The 24,095-nt window shown below is 41.6% G+C and overlaps 2 protein-coding genes across 3 annotated transcripts in view; one reads left to right on the forward strand and one right to left on the reverse strand.

Moving 5' to 3' along the window:
- Window positions 1-3,226, forward strand: part of MTREX (Mtr4 exosome RNA helicase) — a 117,609-nt gene extending 114,383 nt beyond the window's left edge. Inside the window, exons 26-27 of the mRNA XM_054487953.2 lie at window positions 1,163-1,267; window positions 2,951-3,226. Coding sequence (XP_054343928.1) covers window positions 1,163-1,267; window positions 2,951-3,003 — 158 coding nt within the window. The 3' untranslated portion in view covers window positions 3,004-3,226. The remainder of the gene's footprint in view (window positions 1-1,162; window positions 1,268-2,950) is intronic.
- PLPP1 (phospholipid phosphatase 1) overlaps window positions 3,085-24,095 on the reverse strand; it is a 114,626-nt gene continuing 93,615 nt past the window's right edge. For both annotated transcript variants that reach the window (XM_054487956.2, XM_054487955.2), the window contains exons 4-6: window positions 20,081-20,138; window positions 4,077-4,253; window positions 3,085-3,566 (exon numbers count right to left, since the gene is read on the reverse strand). In XM_054487956.2, the coding sequence (XP_054343931.1) occupies window positions 3,438-3,566; window positions 4,077-4,253; window positions 20,081-20,138 (364 nt within the window). In that variant the 3' untranslated portion in view covers window positions 3,085-3,437. The remainder of the gene's footprint in view (window positions 3,567-4,076; window positions 4,254-20,080; window positions 20,139-24,095) is intronic.

Below are 24,095 nucleotides of genomic sequence, written 5' to 3' on the forward strand. Positions count from 1 at the left end.
TAATGCCCTGTGCAGCAGAGGACTTTGTAAAGGATTTCATTTCAATCCTAAATGACCTGTGAGAATCTGGTCTCAGGTAAAAATCTAGTTACATTTTGAGCCACTACCTAATTTAATTATCTTTGGATATACTTGTTTGCATAAACATTTACTATCTGATTGCATAGGTAATATGACATTACCCTCTCTATCCCAATTCCTACCCTCTCTCTTGACACCCAGAAGTTTCTGCAGTTGGATTTCCTGTTTCATTGCAAGGCAGTATTGGAGCCTGCATTCCTAGCAGCTGAGAATAGAAATAACAAATAAATAATTATTATTAATTTAATAATAGTGTAAATCATTGTTCCTACAGATTGCATTTTGAGAACTGGTATTCCTAATGTATTTCATATATTAAAAATGAAGTCACAAGCGTTTTAGATTTAGGCAGGTAGCACTTAGAGAAAGGATCTCACAATCTCTGCCCCTCTTTGCACAAGTCTAGCAAAAGTGAAACTATGTTTATAGCTTCAGCTTTGATACAAACACTTTTCTCAAACAGATTCTAGACCCATGGGAAAAGGCTTCTTTCCTTGTGCTCCTTGAGAACACTGTGTGTAAAGAATGTACTAATGAAAGAATCTAAGGTCAAGAAGAATGAATGCACCTTTAAAATGACAAATTTTATCTTGTTACTCTTCTGCTAAAAACAGTCTGTTGCAGTCTATGAGATGGTATGGATGGTGTCCAGATGCCTCACTAGGCCACACTCAGGGTCCTTGAATAGCTGCGGTTTGCCAGGCTTTTCTGCATTGTCGTGGTGGTCCTTCCCTTGTTGCTGCTGCCTGGGAGATACTGCCTGGTTCTTACACAGATTATGTCATCCTTGCAGCCTTCACCCAAAGTTGCTCCCTCCTCCCCGGGCATTTTGTTTTCCTACTTAATACCAAGTATCAGCATGTTAGTAATAAACAGGTGTCTCTACCGTTAGTCAAAGGTGGGAGGGAGTTAAGCCTTTCATCTTTGTAGCCTTCTCCAGTACCTAACCATGATTTACTTCATGGGAAGTCCCTCAAAGTACTATTAATTATCCTGTGTTCTCCTGCCTTGCCTCTTAACAAAAATTCTGCTGTTCCTGATTATTTCCATTTTACCAGTGTTTTGTTCCTTTTCTATCCAGGCAGCATAATTCGTTGTATGAGGCGCCTGGAAGAATTGCTTCGACAAATGTGTCAAGCAGCAAAAGCCATTGGAAACACTGAGCTGGAAAATAAATTTGCAGAAGGTCAGTATCAAATGCATAAGCTGTTTCTAATTTAGACAAATTTCGTGAAGCAAATCTTGAGCCCTGGACCACAACCTAGGAGGACGTTTTGAGATGTTCTTCACTGCATTGTCATGGAGAGCTATCTACTAGTGTTTCTATAAAATTTAGTGTGTTGGGGGAAAAGTTGAGATTTTATATATACATGCATTTACATATATTAATTGTACATTAACTACATGCCAGGCATTGTTTTAAGCACTAGGGGATATAGTGAACAAAAAGACACTATATAGTGAACAAAAAGACATTATCAGATGGTGATAAGTCTGTAAGATAAAAACAAAGCAGAAAAGACAATAGAATTGGCAGGTGGATATGATGGGCTAGGGCCTCCACAGGGAAGGTGGCAGTTAAGCCCTTTGGTGTATGCTTGATGTACGTGAACACCAGCAAGAGGCCAGTGTGGCTGGAGCAGAATGGGCAGTGAGTAGAGTAGTAGGGGTTGAAGTGAGAAAGGAAATGATTCCATAGTTCCCAGCCCCAGGCTTCTCAACTCTGCAGTGACTGGAGGTGTGGAACTTGGGAGTGACCTGCCCTAACTTGGACTTTACAAGGTAATTCTTGCTCTTACATTCAGGGCAAGTCTGTAGAGTAGCACAGCAGAAGTGGGGAGAACAGGATCAAGAAAGGATGGCTAAAGCAAGGTGGTAGTAATGGGGTGGGGGGGGGGCGGCAAGGGGCATAAGCTACAGTCCTGTCTACTGACTCTTGACCAAGTTAATCAAAGAATAGTAACCACATTGTTGCTGAGTCAGTCAATGCTAGTGGTTTCTGCTAACAACTTAGTGTCCTAAGAAGAGGTTTGCAAAAACTGGCTTATATTTCCACATTGTTGATAAATGTAGGCCTGTTTAGTGACTCAGAGTTTAAGTGTAGGTGTCAAAGTTTTAAAAATAATTTGTAATCAAAATTTGTATTTGTCCTTCCTTGGCCTAGAAAGAATTTCACATGGGAACTGAAAAAAAAAGTGTCTTCTGATATAGGTTGAAAATCCAAGTCTTTGGATTTTACATTTCTTTAGACAGTTTAGTCCTTCCTAGAATTTTATTATTTATTTATTTATTTATTTTTGTGGAGACAGAGTTTCGCTCTTGTTGCCCAGGCTGGAGTGCAGTGGCGCAATCTCGGCTCACCGCAACCTCCACATCCACCTCCCAGGTTCAAGCGATTCTCCTGCCTCAGCCTCCCGAGTAGCTGGAACTACAGGCATGCGCCACCACGACTGGCTAATTTTGTATTTCTAGTAGAGACGGGGTTTCTCCATGTTGATCAGGCTGCTCTTGAACTCCTGACCTCAGGTGATCCGCCTGCCTCGGCCTCCCAAAGTGCTGGGATTACAGGCATGAGCTACTGCGCCCGACCTAGCATTTATCTTTTTAAACAGTTCTAGACATCTCTTTCCTGGCCAGTCCCCATGGAGTATTTCAGAGTCAAAAGAACAGGGGTCTGGCTTGTATGTTTTCCACCTCACAGAGGTGGCTGCAAATTCCTCTAGATGTTCAGCAAGGTGTTTGACTTTCTAGGCTGCTCTCTCACCAGTTGAATCAGGGTTGGTATACTGGCTTTAAAACTTCGGTAGAGACAAGTTAGGTGTTTTGTGGTCTTGAAAGTTTAAACCTTACTTACTTTCTTTTCTCTTAGGAATCACCAAAATCAAGAGAGATATTGTGTTTGCTGCCAGCCTCTACTTGTAGAGTCAGCTAAAGGAATGTGAGATTTTAAATTGTTGACCACCTGTTTGATTACAGTTGACTACAAATGCCTGCAAGTGTGGATTTGGTTCTCCCATACATTTTAATATGTATTACATTTAAATCAAACATCATTCATAGAAAGCATATTACATACATGTTTATACATAAGCATTACATTTTTTTTAATAAAAATGTATACAGGTGGGGCACTGTTTTGGTGGAAGGCTTGGAGTTTTTTTAATGAGTTTAGAGCTATTAGATAACCACTGTGTTAAAGGTAACTATGTACACACAAAGTGGGCATCCAAGAGGCATAGCAGCAGCAGCAGTCTTTAAAGGCTTGTACACTGGGAAGAAAGATGCATCCTCTTGCCTTGTGGCAATCATTTTCCTTTAGAAAACAGGCCAGCTTCACCTGGGCACCCTGCTGCCCTTCAAGGCTGGTGATTGCTCCGATAGTGATTCCCCGTTGTTGGTGTTTCATGCAGAGTTGTATGAGAGTCCTCCTCTTTTCTTTCTTTAAAAGAAGTTCTTTCTTTGAAGAAATCTGATACATATACAGCCTACAGTGCAAAATATTTAATGGTATAATTTAGATCAAGTTAAAAACTACATACAAAGTTGTGATCAACAGCAACCTAAGATAAATATAAACAAAAGGATATACTTTGAGGCATACAAATTAAGCATATAAAAAATTAGAGACTGGGATTTCTTAAAGATTATTCCAAATTAAGAGTTGCTTTGTTATGTCTTCAGCAAATAGCTTCATTTTGCCAATACTGAATAAAAGAGTTATTCTACATGTGAATTAGTTTTTTCAAGTCATAACCTCCTAAAAAACTATTTCTAGCCAGAGCCTTTCACAATAAAAATACTAAGATTTTACAAAAATACTGTTTTACAAAGAGTAACCTAGTTTTTAACCTGCTGTGTATCGTGAAGTGACTTTTAATAACATTGAGATTCTTGCCCACTGCATAGTTTTCTCCTCAGCTGGGAATTTTTTTTGTCTATTTACTTATCTAATGTTTAGCAATATCAAGATGTAGGCTGTTGACCTGTATACTTACAACTAATATTGCAACCAGAGCTCCCTGAATGAGTCCAGTCAACACATCACTCCAGTGGTGTTTGTAATCAGAAACTCGAGAAAGGCCCACATAAATGGATACGGCAACAAGACCAAATTGCAGTGTGGGGCGTAAGAGTCTTGCCCAGTCTCCCTTCATCCTGGCTTGAAGATAAAGCTAAAAGAAAAGAAGAAAGAAAAAAAAATAGTTTATTTAACATAACGCAAAACTTTTATATTAAGGAAGGGTTGGCATTTAAAATGATTATCAAAGTATTATTATATAGGGAACAGGACTTCCAGGCAAACATTCACGTACACATTAATGCCTAAATGTTAATCCTTTAAAGAAACAAAACTATTGCCCTACTCACTTGTTCAGAAGAATCTATTGCCAGTCTAGCTATACCACCCTTCAAACTGTATACAAACAGGTGTTTCCTTGTTTATGGCTTTCTAAACAGGATTTCAGGGACAGTTCCTCCCCTTGCAATTTGGGTTATAATTCTGATAGTCAAGACCAGTGCTGCCATTGGTTTTTTTATTGTTTTCCTTAAAGAAATGGGGCGTTGCTCTGTTGCCCAGACTGGAGTGCAGTGGTGGTGTAGTCATAGCTCACTGCAGCCTCAAACTCCTGGGCTCAAGCAATCCTTCCATGTCAGCTTCCCAAGTAGCTGGGACTATAGGTACATGCCACTGAGCCCAGCTAATTGTTTTTATTTTTATTTTTTATAGAGATGGGGGTCTCACTATGTTGCCCAGGCTGGTCTCAAACTCCTCGTCTCAAGTAACCCGCCTGCATTGGCTTCCCAAAGTGCTGGGATGACAGACATGCGCCACCATGCCGGAGCCGGTATTGTCATTAGTTCTGAGTCTTGGGATAAAGTGCCAGCATTCTGGGCACAGGTTGCCATTGCTCTGGGCCTATCTAGGGACTATTTGATGAATTCACCAAAGAGAGCTCTTCTACCCTCAAATTGTTTAACAAGGCAACTGAGACTAAATAATGTGTATTTGCAAGTAATACAGGTTGTAGTTTAGTTATGATCCAGCAAAGAAGTGTGTTCTTTCAACAGTACCTGTATCCCCTTTAAGTTCTATGACTTTTCTGTACACTAATCAGACCTAAGAAATTCCCCTTTCTCATGTCAGTCTGCCTTTGACTTTGGGTGCATCCCTGAAGATTTTATGTAGAAATGATTCTTTTTAGGGAGTCTGCTCTCATTAAAAAAAAAAAGAGAGAAAACTACCTAATTTCTATCCAATAACAATATAATTTTTAACATTCCCTTTAAAATTCTGTTCAATAATATATGACTCGTAGACTTAATTAAATGCAGTCCTTAGAAAACAATATACATAGCTCTCCCCATGGACACTGCCTATTTAAAATAGATGACACAAATCCATTCCCAGCTCTCTGGGCACTGCCATGGGTGTTCAGTCCCCAAAAGCTGGCAAAGACCCAGGGCTTATCTAATTTTCTCAAGTAGTTAGTATAAACCATCTAGTTCTAAAAGAGCACACCAGCTGTTTAACTGAGTCTGACTCATCAGCTAGTTTAAGTACCACTGGCTTTCTGCAGAATCCTTATTTTTGTTTGTTGTTCAAGCTGTGAAAAAAGTAAGTAGTCAAATCAAAAATAGCAACTCTAGAATGGACTTAAGCTAGTCCCATGCTACTTCCAACCTGAAGGAAACTCAGAGCTAGGACTTCAAGGTCTTTCCTCTTTAAAGATTCTAAAATCCCTATAGCAATATTTCCATTCTAAAGAACCCTGACTTTCACTGTAGGTAGCCTGCAAACTCATACTGAATATTTTCTCCAGATTTCTTCCCCAATATGCCAGTGAAAAGAATTAACATTTACTTACATTATCAGTAATCAACTAAGCTCCAGCACTTTTTTGGGGGGCGGATGTGGGAGTGGGGAGTGGGGAACGGAGTTTCGCTCTTGTTGCCCAGGCTGGAGTGCAATGGTGCGATCTCGGCTCACTGCACCTCCGCCTCCCGGGTTCAAGCGATCCTCTTGCCTCAGCCTCCCAAGTAGCTGGGATTACAGGCACTCGCCACCACGCCCAGGTAATTGTCTGTATTTTTAGTAGGGACGATGTTTCACTGTGTTGGCCAGGCTGGTCTCAAACTCCTGACCTCAGGTGATCCACCCACCTCAGCCTCCCAAAGTGCTGGGATTACAGGCATGAGCCATCACACCCAGCTCGCTCCAACACTTTTAAGTGAAGTCTTTCCCCCTATAAATAGCTCGTTTTTTCTCCTTACACATCTACCCAAGAACAGAGGTTTCCCCCATCAGTGAAACTCTGACCACGGACCCAGAAATTATTTCACTCTGAGAATTCTGGGATTCCCCAGTTGTGGTTCTGTACCTAACCTTGTGCTCTAGGCTTTGGCTTCTCTAGTGACAAACAGTCATGGCCTGAGTGTGCTTCCTATGTGCCCATACTGTGTTTCCCTGGGTCAGGGTACTCGGTGTAGCTCTGTGAAGACTTCCATTTCTGTAGAGCTCAAGAAAGTGGACACCCGGAATTTCTCAGACCTTGGGTCAACTTGAATTCCACAGCTGACATGCCCAGAAATCCAGACTGGCTTTTCCCCTCCCACCTTGCCAGCGAAAGTTTCCTGTATCAGTAAGTTCAGCAAAGCTAAAAGCTAGTGTCTTTCTGGTGGCTCTACTTTGATTCTGGGCAAAGCAAACACTTGACATGACTTCCTTTAAAAGAAAGTCCATTCCTTTAGCTTTCCCTAACTGCCACTGAAAAGTTGAATGTCTGAAGCTTCTCAGTACTGTTCTATTAGAACTAGATACAGGCGACATAGCTCATGCTTCAGTGCCAAGGCTAATAGTAAAAAGACTGTATAGGTTCCTTCCTTTGCAGATTCCACTCTTCTCTCCTCCCCATACATGCCATTTGCCAACCTTATCTATTAAACCCATTCTAGGTAAGGCATTCAGTTACTTCTCAAGAGTAAGAACTTACAGAGCTGTATGTCCAATACAGTGTGTGGTACCGGACAGGCTCAGCAGCAACATGATTACTTTTAATTCCCCTTCTAGGTGGAATTGCCCATTCACACTCAGTCCTATTTGGACCACATAGCTCTGCCTTCTCCTTGCATACCCACATCTCCGTGCACTGACTAGATGACTTAGACCAGGTGTCACCCAGAGATATGCTGGGCTGTATTTTGTCTCTGGAATTTATACCAGAAGTAAGAAGGCGTTCTCTAATTTCAAAAGTAGTAGGAAGGATGCCTAATGGGTACATAATAGGTTATTTGCAAACTAAAGTTAGGAGGAAGCAAAAGCTATGGTCGAGGACGGCAAGCCGTTTAGTAGAAAACAATGGAGTGGGTTTCAAGATGGCTGACCAAAGTGCCCCTGGTAATTGCTTTCTCCTTGAAGAACCACCAAAACAGTAGTAGATAAATCACACTTTGAATAGATCACCTAAGAGAGAATGCTGGAATTTAACACCAAAATGACAGGAAACACCTGAGGCAAGTAAGGAGAGGGAAGCAAGGCAGGGTACCTGGCAGGGATTGGTTGGGGAGGCTCCCCCATGCTGGAGAAGGGTAAGTGACCCCCAACAGTCAGCATCCACATTCCCATTGTGAAGTCCTGCAATCCCAGCCATGGAAGAAACCCTCAACCCACACAAACAGGGAACTTGGGGACTGCATGATGGCACTGCTCCAGAGAGGGAGCTCATCCCCCCGAGTCCTAAGCAGCTACAGCAGGGCACCATTTTGAGAGCCCCGCCCCCAGCAGACTGCGTCATTCCCTGAGGCCCAACAGCCCTTGCATATCCACATCTCTGAAGCCCCATTAAAGTCCCCCATCCACAGCTGGGTGCTGCCGCAGGGCCAAAGTATACAAGCTACTGGCAGTGAGCCAGCAGAGCCACTGTGCATTGTCAAGCCTGATTACAGGCTACCCTGCCCTGCAGATACCATCTGGGGCCCAAGTGCATGCTCCCAACCCACCTGTTCATGACTGCTGCCACACAAAAACACCCCTACCTACCACCGCCAAGCCCTATACACACCACTGAGGGACCTATCCAGCCCGGCTCCACCTACCCCTGTGCCCAAGCACACCATCGGGCATTGGAGGGTGCACCTATCATTAACACCTGAGCACTCCTCCCAGGGGCCTCAGGAAGGGACCATCCAACCTGCTGCTACCACCACCCACATGCACCACCTATGGGCCTCGGGACTAGCCACCCAGCCCATCACGGTCACCACCAACACCAGCGCAAACCACTTGGGAATCAGGGTTGTCCTGCCACTACCCGCACCACACCTGCTGTCTATGGGCAGCAAGCCCGAGGACCTTCCCACCGTGCTACTGCTGGCATCCAAGCAAGCTTCCTGGAGGCCCAAGAATCAGCCCACCTGGACCCTCTAACATCAGTGCCAGCATACACTGCCCCAGGGCCCAAGGATAGGCATGCTCAGCCTGCTGCTGCCACTCCTGGGGCTCGAGGATGGGCCCACCTGATGTTCCCATCTCCAGCAAATGCTTCATTGCAGCAACTAAAAACTGCACCTTAAGCCACTGAGGAAATCACACACAACTGATACTGTTTACAGCCAAAGAAATCATACTGAGACTACACTATTGCATGCATCTGGAATCAAAGCCAAAGTGATCTACCCGACCAACACCACAGATACATCTTAAGGAAAATATCCTCCCCTATGAAGGCAAATTCAAAAAATTGGAAGAAGTGACTGTTAAACCAGATGTACAGATACCGAAATACGGATTCAAGAAACATGAAGAAGGAAATAAGACACTTCCAAAGGAACACAGTAATTTTCTTGCAACAGATTCCAATGAAGAAATGTGTGAAATCTCAGAAAAAGAATTCAAAATAATGATTCAAAAAAAAATGAAAAAGCTCAGTGAGATACAAGAAAACAGAAATCAGAAAAATAATACAAAGAAACCAGAGAAACCATTTAGGATATGAATGAGAAAATTCCCAAAGACATAGATATAAAAAAAAAAATTCTGAAATTGAAGAATTCATTGAATGAAATATAATAGATCCAACAGTTTCAACAATAGACTGTATCAAGCAGAACTTCAAAAAATAGGTCTTTTGAACCCAGACAAAAATAAGAAAGAATGAGCAACAGCTGTGTGACATATGTGACACCATAAAGTCATCAAATATTCAAATTTTTGGTGTCTCAGAAAACAAAAATAAAAGGGATAGAAAACCTATTTGATTAAGTAATACCTGAAAACTTCCCAAGTGTAGCAAGAGATTTAGACACCCAGGCACAGGAAGCTTAGAAAACCCCAAATAGATGCAATTCAAAAATTCATGGCATATTACAGTCAAACTGTCAAAAGTCAGAGAATAAAGCAGCAAGAGAAAAGTATCAAGTCACTTAGAAGGGGAACACCTATCAGACTAACGGTGAATTTCTCAGCAGCCACCTTACAGGCTAGGAGAAAATGGGATGATGTATTGAATGTGCTGAAAGACAAATAAACCCCACCAGCCAAACTATTCTCAGATCGTGATGGAATAAAACTGGAAATCAATAATGAGGAACTTGGGAAATTGTACAAATGCATGAAAATTAAACACCATGCTCCTGAATGACCACTGGGTCAGGGAATAAATTAAGAAGGAAATAAAAAAATTTCTTGAAACAAATGAAAATAGAGGCAGGACATACCGAAACCCAAAAACAATGCTAGGAGGTAAATTAATACCAATAAACGCCCACATCAAAAATCTAGAAAGATTTCAAGTAAATAATCTAACAATGCAACTCAAGGTAGTAGAAAAACAAGAACAAACCTAAAATTGGTAGAAGAAAAATAAAGAGCAGAGCAGAACTAAACAAAATGAACTTTTAAAAGTACAAAGGATCAACAAAAAAAGTTTGCTTTTATGAAAGGATAAACTAAATCGATAAGAGAAAAAGAAAACCCAAATAAATTCAGAAATGAAAAAGACATTACAACTGATAACACAGAAATACAAAAGAACATCTATCTCCAATCTTCTATTTGGAGATAGGGTCTCACTGTCACCCGGTCTGGGGCACAGTGGTGTGATCATCACTCACTGTAACCTCAGCCTCCTGGGTTCAAGTCATCCTCCCGTCTCAGTCTCCTGAGTAGCTGGGACTACAGAGCATGCCAGCATGCCTGAATAATTTTTATTTTTATTATTATTTTTTTTTTTGGTAGAGACAGGGTCTTGCTATGTTGCCCAGACTGGTCTTGAACTCATGGCCTCAAAGGATCTCCCACCTCGGCCTCTTAAAGTCCTGGGACTACCGGCATAAGCTACCATGCCTGGCTATCAGAGACTATTGCTAACTGCTGTGCATGAACTGGAAAGCCCAGAATAAATGGATCAATTCCTGGATACATACACACAATCTTCCAAGATTGAATCAGGAAGAAATAGAAAACCTGAACAGACCAATAATGAGTAATGAGATTCAATCAGTAATAAAATATCTCCCATTTGGTCCCAATCCAGGACCAAATGGCTTTATTATTGAATTCTACCATACTTACAAAGAAGAACACCCATTCTCCTCTAACTATTCCAAAAAATTGAAAAGAAGGGAATTCTCCCTAACTCATTTCATGAGGTGAGCATTACCCTGATACAAAAAACAGACAAGGATGCAACTTAAGAAACCCATAAGCCAATATCTCTGATGAACACAGCTGCAAAAATCCTCAACAAAATGCTAGCCAGCCTAATTCAACAACACATCAAAAAGATATGCCACGATCAAGTGTGATTTATCCCAGGGATGCAAGGAGGTTTCAACATAGGCAAATCAATAAATGTGACACATCACATTCAAATGTGATGAAAGTCTTTTAATAACATTCAACATCCCTTCATGATTTAAAAAAAAAAAAAAAACTGTCCACAGGAACTACGCATGAAGGGGACATAACTCAACATGATAAATGTTATATAAACACACAACTAACGCCATCCTAAACGGGGAAAAGCTGAAAGCCTTTTCTCTAAGAACTGGAATAAGACAAGGATGCCTACTTTGACCCCTCCTATTCAGCATAGCAGTGAAGACCTAACCCTGAGCAATGAGGCAAGAAAAAGAAATAAAAGGGCCAGGTGTAGTGGCTCACACCTGTAATCCCAGCACTTCGGAAGGTCAAGGCGGGCAGATCGCCTGAGGTCAGGAGTTCAAAACAGCCTGGGCAACATGGCGACACCCCATCTCTACAAAAAACAAAAAAATACAAAAAATTAGCCAGGCTCGGTGGCCTGCACCTGTAGTCCCAGCTATTTGGGAAGCTGAGGTGGGAGGATCACTGCTTAAGCCCAGGACAATGAGGTTGCAGTGAGCTGAGATCGTGTCACTGCACTCCAGCCTGGGTGACAGGGAGACCCAGTCTCGAAAAGAAAAAAAGAAAAGAAATAAAGGCATCCAAATTGTATAACAGGAAATCAAACTGTCCATCTTTGCAGACAATATGATCTTATATGTAGAAAAACCTAAAGACTACCAAAAAACTCTTAGATCTGATAAATTCAGTAAAGTTAAAGGATACAAAATCAACATACAAAAATCTCTAGCTTTTTTTTTTTTTTTTGGACCGAGTCTCGCTGTGTCACCCAGGCTGGAGTGCAGTGACACGATCTTGGCTCACTGCAACTTCCACCTGCCAGGTTCAAGCAATTCTCCTGCCTCAGCCTTCCAAGTAGCTGGGACTACAGGTGCGTGCCACCACGCCTGGCTAATTTTTTCCATTTCCAACAGAGACGGTTTCACTGTGTTAGCCAGGATGGTCTTGATCTCCTGGCCTCATGATTCGCCCGCCTCATCCTTCCAAAGTGCTGGGATTACAGGCATGAGGCACCGTGCCCCCAAATCTCTAGCATTTCTATGCAACAATAGTGAATTAGCAGAGAAAGAAATCAAGAGGTCAGGCCTGGCATTGTGGCTCACGCCTGTAATCCCAGCACTTTGGGAGGCCGAGGTGGGTGGATCACCTGAGGTCAGGAGTTCAAAACCAGCCTGGCCAACATGGTGAAACCCTGTCTTTACTAAAAATACAAGAATTAGCCAGGTGCATGCCTGTAATCCTAGCTACTGGGAAAGCTGAGGAGGGAGAATCACTTGAACTTGGGAGGTGGAGGTTGCAGTGAGCCGAGATCACACCACTGCACTCCAGCCTGGGCGAGCGACTGAGCGAGACTCTGTCTCAAAAACAAAAACAAACAAACAAAAAAATCAAGAGAGCAATCCCATTAACAATAGCTACAAAAGAAGAAGAAGAAGAAAGACACCTAGGGATCTATTTAACCAAGGAAGTGAAAGAACTCTACAAAGCAGACTGCAAAAACACTGGTGAAAGAAAATGCAGAAGACAGAAACAGGTGGAAAGATATCCCACGCATAAGGATCAGAAGAATTAATATGGTTAAAATGACCAAACTACCCAAAGCAATCTACAAATTCAATGCAACCCCTGTCAAAACACCAATGACATTCTGCACAGAAATAGGAAAAAAAAATCCTAAAATTCATACAGAATTTAAAAAGAGCCAGAGTAGCCAAAGTAATCCTGAGCAAAATGAAAAAAAGCTTGGAGGCATCACACTACCTGACTTCATATTACAAGGCTATAGTAACCAAAACAGCACAGTATTGGTATAAAAACAGACTCATCGGCAACCAATGAAACCGAACAGAGATTCCAGAAATAAGTCCACATATTTACAGCCAACTGACTTCTGACAGAGGTGCCAAGAACATACAATACAGACAGTCTCGTCAATAAATGGTGCTGGGAAAATTGGATATCCATATGCAGAAGAATGAAATGGGATCCCTATCTCTCAAGTAAGTTGGATTACAGACTTAAATGTAAGACCTGAAATGATAAAACTAATCGAAGAAAACATAGGGGAAACGCTTCAGGATATTGGTCTGGGCAAAGATTTTATGGCTAAGACCTTGAACACAGAGGCAACAAAAACAAAAATAGACAAATGGGATTATATTAAACTAAAAACCTGCACAGCAAAGGAAACAATCAGGAGAATAAAGAGACAGTCTGTTGAGTGGGAGAAAATATTTGCCAAGTATTTATCCAGCAAGGAGCCAATATCCAGGACATATAAGGAACTCAAATAACTCAACGGTAGAAAACCAAATACTCCCATTGAAAAGTGGGCATGGGGCATGAATAGACAATTCTCAAAAGAAGACATACAAATGGCCAATAAGTATATGAAAAAATTCTCAGTATCACTAACCAGGAAAATGCAAGTCAAAACTACAATCTTACCCCAGTTAGAATGGCCACTATTAAAAAGACCAAAAAAACATTAAGAGATGCTGGTGAGGATGCAGAGAAAAGGAACTCTTCTACACTGCTTCTTGGAATATAAATTAGTCCAGCCACCAGAGAAATGCAGAAAAGGGGGCCTAATCCAGGGAACTATGCTGCGGGAGAGGAGCAGTGGTAACTGGGCTTTTTAAAGGGTATTAATACAAGCGATCACTTGGAACAGGGAGAATGGATGCGGGAGAATCTCCAGTCAGCTGCCCATACCAAAAAATGCTTTCCTTCCTTGATTAAAAAGGATGACTATTTCTAGTATTTATAGTCTCTGCTCCCAAATTTGGAGGCTGTCCTGAAATACATCAAGAGTAAATGTCATTTATCAAAAGAACACTTGAGTGTGCCACTAGTGTGATCCCTGCTGTAACGTACAGGAACACAACTCTAGAACTGGAAAGGAAGAGACATGGGTTTCCAGGACCCACAAATTTTAAATGAAGGTTAATAGGAAAAACAAAGATACATATATTCTTCACCTGACCTTCACACTCCTCCCTCCCCCATTTTCATCTATTAAAATGGGCTGGATATACAAATACCACAGGAACACAACATATGGCAAACCCAACGCCTCAGAAGGAAACCACAGTTAGGCTATTTCTATTCCTCCCTGTCTCTTTCTACTACAGCGTGCGCCTGTAGTCCCAGCTACTCGGGAGGCTGGGACAGGAGAACTGCTTGAACCCAGGAGGCGGAGGTTGCAGTGAGCCATGATCACACCACTGCACTCCAGCCTGGGCAACAGAGCAAGACTCCGTCTCAGGAAAAAAAAAAAAAAAAAAAACTTCTTAGCTGGGATATTACTAGAGATTCATACAAGCAATTTCCTATTTCTTAGAGCAATAAGGACACCAAGCATCACATTGCTCAAAATAACCAGGTGTTCAAGCCCAGAAAGGAGGGTTGCAGAAAGCTGGCCGTTCCACCTGCAGGCAGCAAATGCTTCACTGAGAAGTGCAGAGGCCTTCCTCCTAATCCCAAATGATATGGCTTGGCTGTGTCCCTACCCAAATCTCATCTTGAATTCCCACATGTTGTGGGAGGGACCCAGTGGGAGGTAACTGAATCATGGGGGCAGGTCTTTCCCATGCTGTTCTTGTGATAGTCAGTCTCACGAGATCTGATGGCTTCATAAGGTGGAGTTTCCCTGCACAAGCTCTCTCTGCCTGCCGCCATCCACGTAAGATGTAACGTGCTCCTTCTTGCCTTCTGCCATGCTTGTGAGGCCTCCTAAGCCACGTGGAACTGGGAGTCCAATTAAACCTCTTTCTTGTGTAAATTGCCCAGTCTTGGGTATGTCTTTATCAGCAGCATGAAAACAGACTAATAAACCAGCACTCCAAAACGTGTGGCTCCACTTGTGAAGAGCCTCATGATAGTTTTATAAAGTGCACAAAGAAGACCTGGTCAAAACAAACGGAAGACTCTTCATTACACAGAGCCACATCAGGAACAAATTACAAGGTATGCCCATTTTTTCTTTTGTTTAAAAATTAATATTAAAAAAACTAGAAAATTCAACATCTGTGATACTACTTAGGCATTCTTTCATTCTTTCACTATCACTGAAGGGTGGTGCTATTGCCTGGATATTTGTGTTACCCCAAAATTTGTATACTGAATGCCTAACCCCCACAAGGCAATGGGATTAGGAAAATAGGACTTTTGTGGGTGATTAGGTCATAAGGGGTTAACCCTCATGAAAGGGATTAATGAACTAATAAGAGATCCAGGGGAGCTCCCTTGCCCCTTCCACTGTGTGAGGACATTCTACAACCTGGAAGAAGGCCCCACCATTACCCAACCATGCTGGCACCCTAATCTTAGACTTCCAGCTTCCAGACTGAGAAATTTGTTTTTTATAAACCACCCAGTCTGCTGCAATTGGTTATAGCAGCCCAAACGAAGGAAGTATATAACCATTTTTGGTTGAAATTTCTGAAACATTTAACTTCCATTAAAGGATCTAATTAGAATATCTCACCTTTAAAATAAATAATTGTTGAATGAGATATTTTTTGAAGCTGTTTTGATTTTGCCTTTCCTTGACTAATCTTGTTAACACTTCTTAACTGTAAAATGTTATTATTGTCTCATAGCCTCTGAATATTCTATTGTTAATAAAGTAAGAGCATTTTTGTTTTTTTTTTTTCCATTTTAAACTAGAGTCAAGGGGTTGGCTTGCAAGCTAAGAACATTTTTAAGAAGTTTTTTTTGTTTTTGTTTTTTTGTTTTCTAAAAAGAATATGTGACCTACAAAGCCTAAATATTTATTATCTGACCTTTTACTGAAAAAAAAAAAAAATGCCAACCCCAGAACTAGACTAACAACAGCAGGCTCAACACAAAGAAATATACCTTGGTCTACTTATTTTGAAATAGTGCTTTTATGACTAGCCAGGCAAGCCAAATTGATTGCTCCACCTACATTTGATGACAGATCTGGCCAGAAGAACACTGGAAAGCAGGCCTCAGTTTAATCTTCTTTGGGTTTTAATTTCACCATTTTTAGGATTCACTGAGACACTAAATTTAGATCTTGAATCCCACCTCAAAATCAGACAAGGTTCGTAAGCTATGGGCCATGAGTTGTTCGTCATTTGCCCAATGTTCAGCAATAATCAAGTTTGGAAAACATCACGAAGTGTCAACAATGCTAGGTAGTATACAGTGAATGCTAAATGAGGGATTATACGAATCTTAAGGAAAGTGGATAGTATGAAAGAGTCTGAGTGGATTTAGATAGGTGGGCAACACTGTCTAAACACAGGGCAGGGGCAAGGCCCAGATAAGAGGCATTTTGTGGCAGGGAGGAGAGTCTGGCTGAAGCACAGATACAGGAATTTCATAACAGGCGGTGATATAAACAATCTGGGGTTACAGCCTCAATAGAATGGTCTCAGGAAAAGTATTTTAGCACTCCTCACTGTATTGAAAGAAAATACAGACTCATACCATGGCTGTTCTCCTGAATAATCAAATAAATTTGGAATCTCTGGCATTCAGCCAAGTTCACAGGGAGTCACTAAGCATATAAACTGGCTATGTGCAAAGCAGCCCTGCCCTGAGCTCCCGCAGGCCTGGGAGGTTTTCACTGATGCTGACTCTCTTGGCACAGTAAAGTGTGCAGGGCTGCACTGGCTGCCAGAGAAGAACAATGGTCAGGGTGTTTTAAGAGCCATTTTTAACTAGAAGTTAATTTCTGGGTGTCAGGAATTGACAGGGAAGTTTTGGCTATCAAAGACTGTCCTCGGAGAGGATTTAAATGACTACGTCTCTACCGAAATGTGAGACTGACTCATGAAGCCAAGGTGCCCAGAGAAACAAGATGAGTCATTGCCCAAGGAATTCGGGGGTGGGGCTTAGAGGTTAAATGTTGTACATAGGCCGGGCGCGGTGGCTCACGCCTGTAATCCCAGCACATTGGGAGCCCGAGGCAGGCGGATCACGAGGTCAGGAGATTGGGACCATCCTGGCTAACACGGTAAAACCCTGTCTCTACTAAAGATACAAAAAATTAGCTGGGCGTGGTGGCGGGCGCCTGTAGTCCCAGCTACTCTGGAGGCTGAGGCAGGAGAATGGCGTGAACTCCGGAGGTGGAGCTTGCAGTGAGCCGAGATCGCGCCACTGCACTCCAGCCTGGGTGACAGAGCAAGACTCCGTCTAAAAAAAAAAAAAAAAAAAAAAGTTGTACATAAATGTGAAAAGCAAGGATCTGTGTATTCAGGGCTGAAATAAAAGCTAGGGCCCACATCCACATCAAGCAAATATTTCCACTACCTAGAGTCAGTAAAATGCAGTGCATGGTTGCTCTGGCCTGCTTTCTTCTCCAGAAAGGTCTTGGTCTACAACAAATCTATTTATCTAGGCTTCTTTTTTTGCCATTATAACTTTACATCTGTTAAATCAAACTAAACTCTGGCCTGAAAACCCCCTGCTCACATACTTGAGTTCTTCTGTACAAAGAACAGCCTAATTTGGTAAGTAAGCAAACTGGGAGCCTGACTCTCAGGAAGGTGCTTCTGTAACAATAGCTGAGTCTCAGCCAGTCCCGGCAGCCATATTTCAACCACTCACAGCCATTCAAACCACGCTCAAATAAAGCTCCAAGGCCGAGCTGTAACCAATCCGGCAGTTTCTGCACCTCGCTTCCATTTTCTGTACTCACTTTCCTTTTTCTGTCCATAAGTTCTCCCTGACCACTTAGAAGCAGTGGAGCCATTCTGAATCTGCTGTGACTCTGAGGGCTGCCCAATTTGAGAGTCGTTTCTTCCTTGCCCAGTGACACCCTTAAATTTATCTAAAGTTGTTCTTTTAACACAGTTGGTTCAAACTGACCCAATTACCACACTATGGTTGACATCATTTTCCCGAGTTGATATCCTTCATATGTGGCTGCATGTCCACTGAGCAGGCCTGCCACTAAGGCCCTCTATTATATCAATGTCATCCTCTCTATAGTAATTTTAATCTTTCACAAAACAGCCCTCAGTACAGGTTACTATTTGACCAATTATACAGGCGTAATGGGTGTTTTGAGAAGGGTCAAGGAAGAAGAGCAGAAAATGATAAAGTATGGAATACGTTATATCTGAGAATTTTCTTTAAAATTACAAACAGTGGGTCAAAGTTATGTGTCAGTCACTTCCAGAATGCCATTTTACTTCCAGAGATCTGCATCAGCTGACCTTCAAAATAAATGGACTAGGGTTCAGACCAAGTAATCAACCAATCAATACAGCATGGGATCCTGATTATCAAGAAACCCCACAGAGCTCACAGAACTCAGCAGCCCCCTCCCAAGGTGCCTATTCCCTCACTTGTAAAACAGTGGCAATCATCCCTCATCTTTTCATGGAAATTTAGTCAAAAATAAAAGTAGTGTAAAATGCAAATCATCATCAAGATCAATCAAAACTCAGATTCCTAGATTTCTCATAAAGAGGGACTTGGACACACACACAGGTGAGCGAAAAACCACAATAGCTAGTGAGACAAAAGCTAGACCTAGTGAGGTCTAGCCCAGGGCATACAAAGCACGCCCACACATTCAAACGCCCTTCAGTGTAGTCACAGGCCCATGCTCTGGGAAGAGCTCTCAGGATAGTAACGGCTCTAGCTATTGCTCGGCCTTCCGGGTCTGCCCTGGTCCTTGTGCTCTAATTAAAAAGAAAAAAAATGTTGTCTCGCTTAAGAAAGAATGCTGATTTTTTTCTAATAGGATAAATGAACAGAAGATGTCAGAATAGTATTTGCTGCTAACTACCTTCAGATAAGTCACATTTTCCATGCCGCATCTGCAGAAACATTTGAGTGTGTGTCTTAAAAAGGAAGCCCTAAATTCTGCTGAATCATACTCTGTGCTTCCTCACAAAATTTAATTAATGTAAGATGAAAGCTTTGAAAATTAGCTGTTGTAATGGCTTGAAGTTCTGAATTTGAATTTTATATAACACATCAACAATTTACATATTCTTTTAATGTTTGGAATTTGGTTTTTCAAATAAAAGCAAGATTCTAGTAAAACATTTTAAATTATCTCTGAGACTAATTCCCATTAGTTTACCCTTAATGTTACATATTGTGCATTTTAAGTCTAAGCATTAAATTATCATACAGCACTTAATGTGATCAAAGGGAAAAACACAGGAAACGACAAATTTACACAGAACACAACTGTATAAAAATCCATTTATAAAGAAAATTAAGACAAAAATTATAGCTGATCTATTAGGGTACAGATTTTCTCACCCTCCTCTCTGTTCCCCCTAAATATTGATAATGCAGGACATATTAATACACCCAAATATACAGTGTTTTATTAATACTTTATATGTAAAGAGAACATTATAAAAAAAAAAAATCAAGTAAAATTGACCTTTAAAAATCCCTTGAATGTGTCCTGAAGCCTGGTCTTGCATTAGTTACTCTCAAAAAACTACATATTCATCTCTAGTTTGATAATGCAAAATGTGGGTGCAAATCTTCCTAAGGCCTCACTGCCAGCTTTGTATGATGCAAATGCAAATTGCTATGCTGCTGCTCTACAGATTGGCATCAGAACTGGACCTGGAAGTTGTATAGATGACAGGCTCCAGAAGTGGCAACTGCCTTTCCCAGAAGTTGAAACCTTTCTGGTCCCTGGCAGAGCAGTCTGGGAATGTTTTAGAAAATGGGAGGAAAACAAAATCTGCTCAAATAGGAACAAGGACAGCTGCCTTCACTTACAATGATCAAAACCCAGCTCCTCACCACAGCAGAGCCCAGGAGGAAAGAAGCTCTGCTGCTGTTCGCCCACACTGAGCAGATGAGGAGAGTGGCTCCCAGTTAGGGAGGAGGTTAACAAGCAACAGCAGCCTGTTGTCCCAGTCCTTCAGATTAGTTACCCGCTGTGATTACACAGAAGCTGTGTTCCGGAAAACCACTTCAGGAAACGTCCCAAAGTAAGGGCACACATCAACTAATTCTCAGCATGAAACTTACAGATTTGCAGATCATAGGTTTCACCTTTTGCCACTGGCTAATTTATTAGGACAGGTGAGGACACTGATGCTGAACACATTAATTCCACGCAGCACATAACCTAACCGTCAATAGACACAAAGTACTTACTGCCACAAACAGCATGCAGTACATGGAGAACGAAGAGTGGCCTGAATAGAAGGACAACCTAGAAGAAAAAGAAGACAAATGTTACTTTTCTCTCTTAGGAGCCAAAAGTATTCTTGATTTCATAAATCTGCTCCTTAGCCTGAGTGTACACAACTGCCTCCCTCTACCTTGAGAAATTAGAAGGGTAGGGTAGGGGGACAATTAGGACACGAACATTAAAGAGTGCAAGAAGGATCTGAGGTCAGATTTCTATACAGTATCATTTTATTGAAACCTTCAGGATGGGTAATGTGTCATGAAAATAAACTTGCCAAGCAATTCTAAGATGTCAGAAGAATGATACTTGACAAGTCATAACTGGCACAAATTGCCTTGACTTTATTACATACACACTTATGTGACCATGATTTAAGTTTTATTTTCCACTTGCAGGATTAGTCCCTGAATAATGTAATACCTCCTTGAGAACACTCAGAAGTTGATTGCTTTTTTCCATCCGTATTAATATTTTAGTATTTTGGCCCAGCGCAGTGGCTCAGTCCTGTAATCCGAGCACTTCAGGAGGCCAAGGCGGGCGGATCACGGGGTCAGGAGATGGAGACCATCCTGGCCAACATGGTGAAACCCCATCTCTACTAAAAACACAAAAATTAGCCGGGCGTGGTGGTGTGTGCCTGTAGTCCCAGCTACTCGGGAGGCTGAGGCAGAAGAATTGCTTGAACCTGGGAGGCGGAGGCTGCAGTGGGCCAAGATCGCACCACTGCACTCCAGCCTGGGTGACAGAGGGAGACTCCATCTCAAAAAAAAAAAAAAAAAAAAATTTGTGTTTTAAATGGGCACACAACTTGCCTTACATTTCCCACCAAATTCAGTGTTTTTGTTTCTTTCAATATTAGAGTCTATAAACATCTAAGTATCATCTTCCCCATCTAAAAATGACAGAATGCTTACAAAACTTAATTCTGTGGCACTTCTGAGAAAAGAAAAATAGAGCTAACGTTAAAGATCTAAGATTTGCTTATATAGAATGAGCCACTGATGCAGAAGAGGCAAGCACATCAGGCACAGTGAAAGTATGCCATGAAAAGATGCTCATGCAAATAACTAGAATGCATCTCCCAACCACTTTTCCCTAGGTAAGAATAAGAACAAAAACAAGAGGGACCAGCTCTTAAGTAATTTACTTATTACACTCTGCCTTGTTCAAAACGAATTTAAGGGAGACGTTGGTTCCCTGAATTCAGACAGGAGAAAAACCTCCTCACACACATACTGGAAAGTCACGTGTGTATGTTTGGCAGCTGCCAGTGGGTGGGAAAGAAAGGATTACTTAAAAAAAAAATATATATATATATACACACACACACATACACACACACATAGACATATATATACACACACATATATACGTATATATATATACACATATATATATGATTCTACCAAGAATTTTGATTGTCTTTTTGTAATCAGATACATGCCTAAGAAAGAGAATTCTGTAAATTCCTGTGCCAACCAGGAATTATGTAATTAAACCCAATAATTATTCTGTGTTTAAGTCTATGTAAAGGAAGAAAAATAAATCACTTTTTAACCTTGCTATTTGACCACACAGAATGGATCAATACGAATAGTAATTTTAAATCAGATAATTAGAGCACAGCTCTGCATATTTTATAGTTTCAATGTAGGCTCTCAAAATTGAAGAGCCTACAAATTAATAAAAGCCAATTTCAAGGATTGTCAAAGCTCACCAAGCCAACATATCCATAATCACAGAAATATTCTCAAAGCCAAGCAAGTGAGGTCTCACTAAATCCTTTACACTGTGCTATAAAATCATAAACTGCAAACTAATGTAATAGTTTTAAACAGCTCTGAATCAGCCATAGAGTGATTTCATTCGTTGGTTTCCATTTTTTACACTGAATACAAAAACAGATATTTTATTCAGTATAGAATTTGTGAAGAAGTCTGGCTATGACTTTGACAGACAGGGATTAAAAACAAAGGGGTAATTCTATTCAATGTCAGTGTCTACGTCTTTATCCATAGTAATTTACCAAACAGATCATAATATGGTCTTTTATTTCTATTAAGCAAACAGAATAAAGCACAAAAAATATGGAAATTCAAAGTATTCATATTCCATATCAATCTAGCTCTTTATCGGAGTCTTTAGGAGATACAGCTCTTACGGATATCTTATTATGACCAGAATTCACAAATAGACTAAATCTGTATGGGTGGTTTAATAAATCCCAAGGAATAGCCCAAATGCTTTTTTTTTTTTTTTTTTTGAGACGGAGTCTCACTGTATTGCCCAGACTGGAGTGCAGTGGTGCAATCTTGGCTCACTGCAACCTCCGCCTCACGGGTTCAAGCGATTCTCCTGCCTCAGCCTCCCTAATAGCAGGGATTACACGCTTGCACCACTGCGCCAGCTAATTTTTGTATTTTTAGTAGAGACGAGGTTTCACCACGTTGGCCATGCTGGTCTGGAACTCCTGACCTCATGTGATCCGTCGCCCTCAGCCTCCCAAAGTGCTAGGATTACAAGCGTGAGCCACCGCGCCCGGCCCCAAATGCAGTTTGTTTTCATCATAGTGACTTCACTGAAATGTTTAAGACTATGGCCCTGGCCTAAGAACCCTGCCCTTAGATTTTAACCAATTCTAGATTTTAACCAATCCTAGACTATCATCTCACTTCGTTATAGCCTCTCTGATGAAGGCAAGTACAGTACAGTAACAATGTGAGCCAGCTTTCCAACCAAATCTTACAAAAATCTTCTCAGGAAGAAAATTTATGGAGAGAAAAATGTATTTTGAAATGCTGCTGTTTTCACTGACTCTGAGGGGTGGTCTACTGAACAATAAGCCAGCTTCAATTATTAAGTAAACTGATTTTGACTACATAAATCACTATGAATGGGATTCTATTTTGTGTGTTTGTGTGTGTGTGTGTGTGTGTGTGTGTGATGGAGTCTCACTCTGTCACCCAGGCTGGAGTGCAGTGGCGTGATTTGGCTCACTGCCACCTCTGCCTCCTGGGTTCAAGCGATTCCCCTGTCTCACCCTCCTGAGTAGCTGGGACTACAGGTGCGCACCACCATGCCCAGCTAATTTTTGTATTTTTAGTAGAGATGGGGTTTCGCCCTGTTGGCCAGGATGGTCTTGAACTCCTGACCTCAGGTGATCTGCCCGCCTCGGCCTCCCAAAGTGCTGGGATTACAGGCGTGAGCCACCGCGCCTAGCCTGGGATTCTATTTCAAATGGCAACTTTATGTTTTTTTCCTCACATTTGTCAGCCAGGGCACCCCTTTCTCAGAGCTGATTAAACTTGGCCTGATCCCCAATATCATGGCATTGAGAGCATTCATAGCCATCTGCCTGCACCTGCCTGCCCCCATGCATGTGGGTTCCCTCCTCGACTGAGCATTCTTCTATCTCTGTGCTCCAACATCCACATCCATGTTCAGCCTCATAAATCGCAAAGACACAATCAAATCCAGCCTTCATCAGCATCAAAAGCAATCAACTCATATAAAGCATTTCTTAATTTAGTATTTTGGGGCTCAGAAGGAGGTTAAATCACAAAGAACCCAGCTGATCATCTCTGATCTCTTCCCACCACCCGACTTTCTTCCTTTCCTCCTCCCTACTCTCCAAAGTTAAAAAGCACAAAACAGATACACCTTTAGCTGTTTTCATTTGAAATATCTTTATTTTGCACTCACTCTTTTTTTTTTTTTTTTTTTTTGAGACAGAGTCTTACTCTGTCACCCAGGCTGGAGTTCAGTGGCCCGATCTGAGCTCACTGCAACCTCCACCTCCTGGGTTCAAGCAATTCTCCTGCCTCAGCCTCCCAAGTAGCAGAGATTAGAGGCGTGTGCCACCACGCCTGGCTAATTTTTGTATTTTTAGTAGAGATAGCGTTTCACCGTGTTACCCAGGCTGGCCTCAAACTCCTGACCTCAAGTGACCTGCCTGCCTCGGCCTCCCAAAGTGCTGGG

This window comes from Pongo pygmaeus, chromosome 4 (genome assembly GCF_028885625.2).
Source record: "Pongo pygmaeus isolate AG05252 chromosome 4, NHGRI_mPonPyg2-v2.0_pri, whole genome shotgun sequence".
NCBI classification, from domain to species: Eukaryota; Metazoa; Chordata; class Mammalia; order Primates; family Hominidae; genus Pongo; species Pongo pygmaeus.